Genomic DNA, 12,172 nt, shown 5'->3' with positions numbered 1-12,172 from the left:
TTTATAAACACCAGAACAACACATAAATTTATTACTGAAAAATGAACATAATATTACAAGATCTTACAAGATAATATATCTTAAATTATAAAAACATGCAATACAGTCCTTTTCTGTATTCAGAAAGATGATTATGAGAGATAAGTTACTAAAACACAACCGTCATTGACATACAAGATTGAGTAATACCTGTAGGAGTATCGAATACAGCTAACAATCTCCTGCCAAGATCTTCACAATCCTTCTCGCTAAACCCATAAAACTGTCCACTCTCCTCATTAATAAGACTATTTATAATAGTTTGTTACACCTATTTAATTACAACTGTACCAACTACCTTGTCTTTTCCTTCTATTGTAAACTATACTGAACCTATCATTAACTAATCCCGACTTATAGCTTACTTCAAACAAGCATGTGTGAGTGGCAACATAAAGAAATGTTTCTCAAGATTATAAATAAAGTGCCAAATCAATACAGCTGAACAATATAGGGTCAAAGAACAAAATTGTATGCTTGGTGTACGTTTGTATGCATATAACAAGCAAAGAAAGAGAATCTCACATAAATTGTGAATATAATGCAATGGCCATTATGGTCATCCCCAAGTGATCAGAAAAATCATTTATTAGTTTTCTGGCAACATAGACACAGAAAACTGCAACAGGAGCAGCAATAAGAAAAATTGTCAGGGCCAACGATCTTGCATAGTCTTCTGAACCAGAGGACTTCTTTGACTTTAAGATGGATGCATTATCTTGAGGAATCATTACTCAGGCTCTTTTCTTTGCTTTCAGATATCATATAATACATTGTATTAATTTTTATTTATTTATTTTTTATAGTTTGATGGGATGAGAGAAAAAGAAGATAAAGATGGGAACTAAACACACCAACGTATCTTTATCTTAACACTACTCTAACTGTAATAACTATCTCCATTATACCTAACTCATCATTTTCAATCCAAATCCATATCACTTCCTGTTTACCTCTTTTCTACCAATATTTTCCTTCCCACTACTTCTCATTCTAAACCTAACCAATAAATCAATTCAACTCCTCTTTTGTAACATCTTTACTCTCACTCTATATATCTCTCTCTCTCTCTCTCTCTCTCTATATATATATATATATATATATATATATATATATATATATATATATATATATACACATTGATATGTTTATTTAATTTGTTTACTTTCTTTAGGAAGTATAAAGGGAAAATGTAGAGGGATGAGTTTTTATACAGAGGTGCTCTCTCGTTTTCTCTTGGTAGAAATAGGTTTCAATGTGACTATGGGAAATGAAGGAAGTTGAAATAGTAAACTGGGTGAAATCTCTATAGAAAGTTATGATTTCTACTGTCATAAGCCACAAGTTAGAGAGTTGTTACCTTCTGAAAAGTGGTTCTTCAGTATGAAAGTTGAGTGCTCCAAGTTTTAGCTAGTTGTGCATTTCTTTACCAGTCAGTTTATATATTTTAGTAGTTTTTAATATTCATGCCTTCTAGTTTCTTAACACTACTATGAGAATACCTTTTGGAATATCAGAGGAGCAGTTGGAGCGGTCTTCTAATATTTCCTATATGGGTGTTGGATTTAAAAAAGAGGTTATGTCATATTTCTTAACAAACCTGCACTTAACAAACCTATATATTAAACTTGCAACCAGAGGTAACACCGCAATATCTGCTATCACGTTAAACAAACCTGCACTTAACCAATTCCAAGCGCATTGAACTACTTACCTTGGTTACTAAATATTCATTTCTTAACCAAAATGTCAGTTAATGGTGTGGTTTTCTGGATTATAAACTATATCAGGTGAAATTCTCCAGCAATCATACAACATTGCACCTTAATCAATCAATTAATTAAATGTTCCTAGAGAACCTATCAAACTCTTCCTATTCTGCTTGAAACCCCTATTCGGACCAATTTCACAACGTCACATACAAATATTGCTAAACATAACTAAAACCTTATTCTAATCAAAGTACATGTTAATTTGCATTCATCATATTAGAAAGAATCATTCACCCATTATATAATCATAACACCATATTTCACAGAATCAAAGATAATGTTTAGCGCCACTTACTTTGGCTCTTCTTAGTTTCTTTTCTCTACACCACCAGAATTCTCCTAACCTTGAGATTGATCCAGCAGCTTCCTCTATTGTTCTATTAAAATTCTCCCAGGAAGTTCAAATGAACTTTATACAATTTAATGCTAAACTGCATAAGAAGTCAAGTAAGGACTTTAAACATAAAAGAGGGGGAAACAACACAGCAAAACTCAAGAGTAAACATACCTTGCTTCAGTACCTAGCTCTTTTGCTTCACTGTACAACACTTTAAGCCTTCCCAATGAGGTACCCCACACTTCTCAACCACTTCAGCTCCTGTATCAAAGTCAAAATAAAATTTCAACAAAAAAATAAACAGATATTATAGCAGAATAAAATCACAAACATCTAATTAATGATTACATGACCTAACCAGGAAACAACTTCAAACAGAGGATGACAAACTTAAACCATGTTACCACTTTTTTGACAAAATAGGATCCACTAACATGATTGTCAAAACCATGATGAATAATATCTGAAAGCAATAAAAGCACCCAAAACGAAGCAAACCATTTTCAGTGACTAGTTTTCGTCAAGACCCATTTTCAATAACAACCAATAAAACGAAACCAAAATATAAGCAATTCAAACTTACTAAATGCAGAAGGCAATAGCAGCTCGATCTTATCTCTTCCACTTCGAAGACCCCATCACCTAGGGTTTCTAAATTCGCGATTTCAAACCTCGAAACAACAACGAGCAAAAATAGGACAATGTAACAACACCGAGAGAAAAGATAACTCAAATAAACCTCAAATCTAAACGATTCAAACTTACCAGGACCAAAACGCAACTACAACTCCAGCTTATCTCTACCACTTCGAAGAAACCAACCTAGGGTTTCCAAAGTCGCAATTTCAAACCTCCAAAGAACAAAAAGAGAAAACGAAAACAAAAATAATCCTCAAAGCTTCGATTACTCACCGTGTTCAACAAATGAAATCCGAATCTACGAGCAGTGACGTCGAGTGCGGGTTTCACTGAACAAGAGCCTCCCTGCAGGCGAGGTGGACTCACAGCGGAGAAGAGAGTGCAGTAAAGAAGTGGACTGCAGCTTCGACAAGAGGGAGAAGAGGCAGAACTGGACTGAAGGTTCGAGGACAGAAGAGGGAGAAGATATGTTTTTTTTCAGAGTGTGGGAAATTTTGGAGCTTTCACTTTCATTTTTACTTGTTTTTTTATTACGTACGCCAATTACATACGGATCCTCCGTATATAAATTTTTTTTAATTATATACGGATTTGTCCGTATATAATGGATTTCCCAATATCCGTATGTAAAATCCGTATATAATACGTTTATTACATACGGATTTAATCCGTATATAATGATCCGCGGGTAACTAGCTATTTTCTTGTAGTGATCATCAAGCTTATGTAAAACATGTTGGATATTGTAATATAATTCTTTTACTTCCATGTAACCCAGATCTTTAAGTGAACCTAATACTCCAAAATAACACCATTTATCGGGATCTACGTCCCAATAAACTATCTCCCCGCCCATATACTTAAAGGGGACTTCTTTGATCAAGGTCCCACCGTGATGGACCACAACCTGAAACATGTCTTCACCCATCCCTACCCCAACCCTGCAAATGCAAACGGGGACCACTAATTTAAGTTAAACTAATATCTATGGGACCACTATGAACCATCAAAACAAGACAACTTTTCACCCCTACTTAAACCCCCTATAAAACGACAACAGTGATAACATATACAACAACTACATGTCATAAAATTATCAAACATAAACCCTAACCTGATTTGCGGTTTCCAATTTGAGCTTCAGATTTCCGCTATCCAATTCGCGCTTCAGATTTCAACACACTTCCTCCACGATGATAAATCCCACATTACCAATTTCTCTGCAACTCAAACCCTAACATCTGATTTCTTAACCTCAGTAATATTCTCACATTTACCCTCTCACAGCCACGTATGACCCTCTCACAGCCACGTATTACCCACACACAGCCACGTAGCTAACTTCAGTCCATCCTGTCAGCTGCTCCGTTAAAAACTCAACGCCGTTTCCAAAAAGGACTTGATTGCACACTTTTTACAAAAGTTGGGACCACATTGAACTTCTAAAAAAAGGTAGGACCACATTGAACTTTTGCCCCCTTTCGAGGGACCAAAAGAGGTATTAAACCTAAAAGCTACTATCTTTTCTTTTCTTTTTATAAAAAAACTTCTTAATTTTACAATTTGAAAAATTCCCGGATCATATCCGAAATAGAGAACAACTAAGACAAAGAAAGTAAAAGTCTAAGTTTAATTTTGTATTTTACACACCCCGATGAATATACAGAATAAAACCATAGAAATGAACAAAGAGAAAAAAACCCTCTTCCCAAAAACCATCTCAAACCAATTTACCTAAACAAGCTCACTTCATTTGTCTATATCCATATGAAGAAAGAAAAATGGGAAACGAAAACCCTAACATTATCAATTAATCCCTCTAGACTCAAAATATAAATAAAAATATTAGTTAATTTTTGGTATTAGTGAATATATTTTTAATTAATATCATTTAAAAAGAAAGTTTTGTTCATAACTTTTTCTTCATTGAAATGAAACTTGATACCAATATTTAAGAAAGTCATTAAAAATAGAAAGATATTTTTGGGCTGCTATAATTAATCAGAGAAAGTAGTTAATTTTTTTTATTTCAGTCCATCATTTTATATTTTGGTTTTCATTATTCTGATTTTAAAGCAAAAATCAAATGTGTAAGATTTTAAAATTTGAATGGTAAAACATATATATATATATATATATATATATATATATATATATATATATATATATATATGTATGTATATGTATGTATGTATATCCAAAAGAAAGGTACATGATATCTTGATATGCACAAAAAACATTAAATAATTCGTTGTTCATCGCAAAGGCTGAGTTGGGCCAAAACCCCGCAGTTTTGTTGTGAATCCATACAAACTTGATGAGATCAAGGAACCAAAAATACTTATTTAATTAATATAATAATTTATTTGGTTCATAGTTTAAACATCTTATGAGTAATTAAATTATTTGTTTAAAATGATAAGTACGAAAATTAAGTTATCTGCATCAACTCGTACGAACGAATCTTAAAAATGGAAAACGATTTCTATTTTCTCCGCTAATGTTTTCTTTTTCGGACCCTCTTGTTGCTCCAAGAGCCACCTTTTTACGTTCAAACATTCTAGCTAGCTTCAAATTGCATCCAATGTTTCATGTCTCTATCACGTGCATGAAATCTTTCACATGCTTCAATCTTCTCTCTCACCTTTCCTTGTCCATTAAAGGTCAAAAACCTAATAAACTATATAACCAAAAACATATATAACAATATTCTATCATGCAACATTTTCCAACAGCTATACCCTATGATGCATATACCATGGGAGCTACGTGGCTAGTTTGATAGCTATATATACACACATATATATGTCTATATATATATATATATGATGTCACCATCATGCATGCATGCATGAAACTATTCTCACAGATAACACATATAACATTAAAGAAAATCATTTGAACTATCAATAACCTAGCTTAATTATTCTTTATATAATTCATTCACCTCACAACCAATTAACCTATAATCTTCACAACGATTAAAGGCCAAGGATTAATCTAAGTTTACCCATTCTAAACGAACTCTTTGCATTTCTGTGGATCGACAGTATCCATATAAACATTACTTATACTTTTTGTTAACTTATATTATGGTGTTTTTCTTGTATTTTACAATAGTTTGTCATTTTTTTTATCTTTATTAGTAATGAAATTTAAATGATACGTAAATGATAAAGTTATATATATATATATATATATATATATATATATATATATATATATATATATATATATATATATATACTAAAATTATTATTCATCATGAATTAGGTATAATCCTCTCATACTTTATATTTATTCTTTTTAATATATTTTTACATGATGATAAATAATTAATAGATTTTAAAATATCAATATGACTAAGATATCAAAATTAATAATAATAATATAATTTAAAATAAAAGTTATTATGATTGATGGTTCGGTCTAAAGGAAACAAATATATATAATGCATTAAAATGATTTAAACTATGTATTATTAATATGATATGTGCATATATATGTATGATAAAGAAAAGGTCTATACTATATTATTACATAATTATATTCTTAATTGCTGCATAGAAAATGTTTCCACAATAAATAGCAAAAAAAGGATGGGTAAATCGAGTATAAAGCTATTTTCCCCTCTTTATTTTGAACATGATCCATTGTGATAGTACCACATAAATAACAGCTCAAAGCTTAGTATTCTCATCAGAAAAATGTGTAGATGATCATTAAAAAACGAAGCTTTACTGAAACATTGCATACCGAGTTATTAATACATGAATTGTGTACACAGTAGCTAATTTAAATCATCAGAAAAATTGAGTTGAATGAAATAACCAACTAGCCTACAAAACGAGGCTCGATCAGCTAATTGCATTGCACCATCATTGAGTTTAATTTTCAGTGAGTTTTGTCCTTTTCTGTTTCTTGGTATGTACACAAAAGAACTATAGACTGAAAACAGCACCAAGTGCATGGCAAGTGCTTCATGTTGCATAAAAGAAAACAAAAACACTACAGAAACAAAAACAAAAAAGGTACAAGAAGAACACAGGAGTTGTTTCTCTACTTGAAAAAGAAAGAAATTGACAGAAAAAAATTATCTGTAAACACAGGAACTGGAAGAAAGTGTATGTGATGTGAGAAGATATGATTATCAGCAATTTAGCTCTCCACAATCTTTGGACCATTGTACATTTTTCCATTTACTTCCAAGTCTTCAAGTTCCTCCCTCTCTTGTAGCCATTCATAAGCACTCTTTTCTTCGTCTGGTATGGATAATCCATCCACTGAAAATTTAAAAAATAAATGTGAATCTATCAATCACTAAACTACAATAAAACTCACTAATCTCATATGATATTTTGTAATTGTGCATGCATTCATGCATTAGTGGCAAGATACCTGAAAAGTTGGAAAAAGGAAAATTGTGGTAGTATGTGCAGTGTCTGCCTTCAGTATCAGAATATGGAGGACCAAGCACATCTAGAACTGCACATGCTGTCACTGCTGTGAAACAGTGCATGTTGCCACCATCTTCTGGATAAAGGATGGAGGGATTGCAAGGAGCAGTGAAATCAGCATCAACCTTAACTTTGGCTAGCCTCATCTCACGAGTTTGGCCTGCACAATTAGAGTATAAAGATTAGTTGTTTTCTCTTAGAGATGGTGTGCTTACAAGAACAATTTTAAAAAACGAAATACTATGAAGGAGCAACTGGTTCTGATTCAGCAATTCCCCTTTTATGTGGGGCCCTCTGAATCATGTGGATCCCACTCTATTTTCAGTGAGACACATGAAATTCAACAATAATAAAGATGTGTTGAAAAAGGCAGGTCAAAAAGCATGTCATTGCCATTTCTCTTTCAGCATGAAAGGAAAGAAACTTGGGAGATATATTGACTAAATACAACAATCATCTGAGAAGATGTTTCACCAAGCATCTTGAACTCAGACACAATAATAAAAGTCGACAAAGATATGACCATCAATCATATCCATAAACCACAGCAATCAATCTTTGATCAGGAAATTATTCACATCATTCTGAGATGAAAAGAAGTAAAAGAGGGTTTTGCGTTTGGAGAAGTTTGTGTAGTATTTGAGAGTTCTGTTGGGGTTACTATAGGAAGCTCCTAATGCACACACACACCATAGGTTTGTCTAGAGATAACTCTAGTTGGCAACAAAACTCCTTCTAGGTACATTTTTCCATTACGAAATCAAATTCTTAAACCAAACAGCACCTTCAACACAGAAGGGCATGTATAGAAAGTTAAACACCACCTTCTATATATTTGTCACTATTCATGGGGCTTGAATGTGCAGTTAGATACTGAAAGCTTTGCATCTTTTGTTCTAAAAGCATTTTTTGAGAGACATGTAACAGTTATCGAAACATGTCTTAAAAGTACACTTGACAATAGAAAAAGATACTCACTTTCTGAAGGATTAATGATGTTAGGAGATTCAGGAGGCATGTCAACGACCCAATCATATGACTTGATGTGCATAGTGCCAAAAAGTAGTTTACTGAAAACCGTCATCCCAGGATGATTGTGAAGAGGGATAACACCGGAAGGTGGTAAACAAAATATTCCCATCTGAAAAAACCACACAACAAAACAAAGTCATCATCTACACAAAAACAACACTCACTCTCATACCATGAAATCAGTTTCAGGTTTAGCATGTGCAAATACCGAGAACTTTTCACACTCATAAATGTGCAGGTACTGGATTCTTGGCACTCTCTGAGCGGCACTAGTCCTGAAATACAGCATATCAGGTCTCAAACCAACGTCTTCTGGCCTTATTCCATCTGCACAAAGAGAGACCACAAGAGTTGCATTGCATGCTTTGCATGGCACACATATAATAAAACTCACAAAAAAAAAAAAACAAGAACAGTTTACAACAATTGGTTCATAATTCTTGGCAACACTGTAGAGCTACGTGTGGTCCAGGCAACTGATTAAGCAAGTTAGCGGTTCCAAAGAAACATATATACAACAAAAGTTCACTATATGCATTAATTATGGTTCAGACATATAAAACCAACTAAGAGTAACATTCCTATGTTTAACAACTCCCACTGAACAATGGGAGTTTTGTGCTAGGCCTCCAAAACAGAATAATTTTTATTTTCCCTCTTTGGCAATCATCATCATACAAAAAACTTGCTACAAGCATTCAACTAGTTATCAAATCCAATGATTGGTTAATTTGTCTCCCACCTAATAATAGGATTGCAAACCTTCATTAACCATTAATCTAGCTAATTTTATCACCTAAATAGCCCAAAATTATGATATAGAGAATCAAAATTATCCAAATGGACACATGAGAAAAAGGAGGAGAGAGAAGCAAAGAATTTCACTATGCTTGATGTCATTCATATTAGAATCAAACACGTAGTTCACATGACACTGAAATTAGTTCAATGTCAATATATATCTAGCCCGGGGACACAACAAGCACATGATAACAAGCATTTTTTTATTTGATAGCCAATGCAGAAACCTCTGTGCATATTTGCAAGACACATGCATGCACGTTAAGACACAAAATCAGAATATAAAAGAAGCATAAACCCCACATAAGTCTGGTGCAATTTGTGATATTGAAGCAATTGCCAAAAGCATACACTGATTATTCACATTATTTTATTGAATTGGGAGCATAAAATAGACAACTAAATAAATAAAATACACCCACCCTTTTATTGATCCCTCCAACAATACAAACTCCATGACCAAACTAAATTATTATAATTCCAATAATTAGAGAAAAATTCAACCCATTTCACCGTGCCACATTAGAATTGAGATTACATTTTACATGAAGATGAAAACCTCACAAATTTAAACATTTTCATTCCAGATCAAAATTTTGATACCCCAGATGGGGGGAAAGCAACCAATAACAAGCAACAACACATGGCACAATCATAAACTAAAAAGAAGAAAGAAGAAGGGAAAAACAGCAACATGGTATAGTACCTAGAACAGACCGCAACTTGTCAATGTCCTGAGGGGGAGGGACAAAGCCTGTACCCGCAGAGGCAAAAACAACCTTACAAGTCTCGAAGAGCATCTGAACCGGCGGCTTCTTCCTCTGCCGCCGCCGGTTCCGCCGTGAGTTGCTGCTGGCAATGGTTTCCCTTGAAATTCCACAAAATTCTCGTCCTTTTCTCTCAGCCAAGGCCTTCTCAATCCCCATCCAAAACCACCCCCACCAAAAAAGGTCTCAACTTTCCACACCAACTCAATAATGCAACGTCACAAGACCTCCAAAGCCTCAAATTCACAAAATGGGCACCCCAAAGGCCTCTCAAAAATGCAAAACAAAGACCCCAGAAGAAGAAACAGAGCAAAAACAGAGGAAAAGGGTATAATATGACAAGTTAAAAAAAATTTAATAATATGAACTAAAGGGTAGAGTTTGTGTAACTGTGTATATATGTATTGGTTTCTCTTTGTACTTTTTTCTTCTTTTTTTTTACACAGTTTGATGTTGTTGGTGGTGTTGTGTTGTGTTGGTGTAAGGGGTAAAAGGTTTAGATGATGCTTGTACTAACCATAATAACAATAATTGATGTGAAAATTTTACAAATTGGCTTGGAAAATTGTGTGGGTGAAGCAGTGGTGGGTAAGGAATGTGGATTGATATTGATATAAAAGAGGTAGAAGAAGTGGTGGCAGGGTTAGTTGAGAGAGAAAAACAGTTGGTTTTTGGAAGCCAAATCAGAAAACCAGGGGCCATGCTTGCCATTCCAGTGGGCTGTTTCAACAGCGGGTTTTTTTATATATATAATTTATTATATACCATCATTTAATATCTTATATTAATGTTGCGAGTATCATCTCAATATCTGCATAGTCTATAGTATATACTCCTCTTTCATTTTCTGCTTTAATCTATTCTCTTTCGTCTTCTTTTTCCTTTATCGCACACTCAATCAACCCTACAAATTATTTAATGTTTCAGGAACCTTCTCCACCTATGCTTTCATTATTTTTATTTTTTTTATTGGTTTCAGTAACTGTAATTTTAGGTTTTCTATAGATTAAAAATAACTAATATATTACTTTTAAGAATGCCTTATCTTTATTCTGACAGAAAATTAATTAATATATAGATATTTTAAAATAAAAAGGTAATGTTTCAACCAAAACTAAAAACATCAATTGACTTAAAATTTTATAAAACCCTAAAGTTACTGTTATTTTAGATAGAAGAATCCGTTGCATAAAACAAGGATTAGGATAATATTTTAATTATTTAATAACTATTTGATAATATTTAACACAATTTCATATAAAAAGAAACTCAAACTCTACACTACTATTTTAATTCCTCGTTATCTCTTGTTAATGCAAAATTATGAAGCCAATAATATATATAATGTATATATTGATTTTGAAATGTTCTGTTCAACACAAGTGGGAAACCTCATAGATTGGTTGTGTTTAATTAATGTTGGATACCTAGTTCTGCATTTTTGTTTTTGTTATATTAATTAATCTACCCACATCTGAGACTCCATTGATCATACTATGAGTTCCATGAGTTCAGATATTTTCTCAGGGAAGTTTACATAATTTATAGAAGTAATAATTTAATTCAAAAGCCAATGAATAAACAAATATGTGAATGCTCTTATATTATATTTTACTGATAGACAAGTTACTCTTGCCAGTTTTGCTAAATTTATTATAAAGGAGAATTTGAGCCTAAATTTTTTAAATAAATAAATAAAATACATTTAAAAAATTATTGTAGACAAAAAATATAAATAAAGTTTTTCTAAAGTCAAGAATGAAATGTATTCAATTAGGATATTGGAACACAATTCATATAGCGGAAAGTTCCTCTTATAGTACTATGTTGAAAAACTCCTGTTAATAAAGCTGGTTTACAATTTAATAAAAGTTTTTGTTAACTGTTTTCTCATTTGGTTGATACTAAAAATAGCACTAAAAATTAATATGCTGTTAACTTAATTAAAAGAAAGAAGTTCTTCAATTTTATAGACATATTACATTATTTTAAATTTAGTCTATCGGTGACCGGTTAGGGTAATATAATATTTACCAAAAAAAAAAAAGTCTCTTTCGAGCATATTTTCTTTGACATTATCAAATCATGCATATCAAATGTCTAATAGGATTTTGTTCATCAAGGAAGGAGTGAGTATATATTGTTTAATTAGTTGGAAGAGACGTTTTAGGAACTTTCAGAAAATATATATAAGTTTATATCATAAAATATTAATAATGGAAATAACTCTCAATACAAATTTGATGATAATGTAATGATTAAAAATATTACGTTTATAAAAATGATGTATTTATAAAATTATTTTCATGTTTATCCTTTATATATATA

General features: G+C 32.3%; 1 protein-coding gene across 1 annotated transcript; it reads right to left on the bottom strand.

The window, feature by feature from the left end:
* Nucleotides 1–6,503: 6,503 nt before the first annotated feature.
* Nucleotides 6,504–10,557, bottom strand: LOC124836482 (plant cysteine oxidase 2-like). The gene is made up of 5 exons (XM_047311645.2): nucleotides 9,784–10,557; nucleotides 8,485–8,603; nucleotides 8,223–8,385; nucleotides 7,186–7,404; nucleotides 6,504–7,070 (listed from the first exon to the last, which is right to left on the bottom strand). Exons 1-5 carry the CDS (start codon nucleotides 10,001–10,003, stop codon nucleotides 6,946–6,948), a joined length of 846 nt encoding a protein of 281 aa, XP_047167601.1. The 5' UTR covers nucleotides 10,004–10,557; the 3' UTR covers nucleotides 6,504–6,945.
* Between the last annotated feature and the right edge of the window lie 1,615 nt (nucleotides 10,558–12,172).

This window comes from Vigna umbellata, chromosome 4, assembly GCF_029865625.1.
Source record: "Vigna umbellata cultivar VRB3 chromosome 4, Vumbellata_1.0, whole genome shotgun sequence".
Taxonomy (NCBI): domain Eukaryota; kingdom Viridiplantae; phylum Streptophyta; class Magnoliopsida; order Fabales; family Fabaceae; genus Vigna; species Vigna umbellata.
This window is presented reverse-complemented; position numbering and strand designations above follow the sequence as displayed.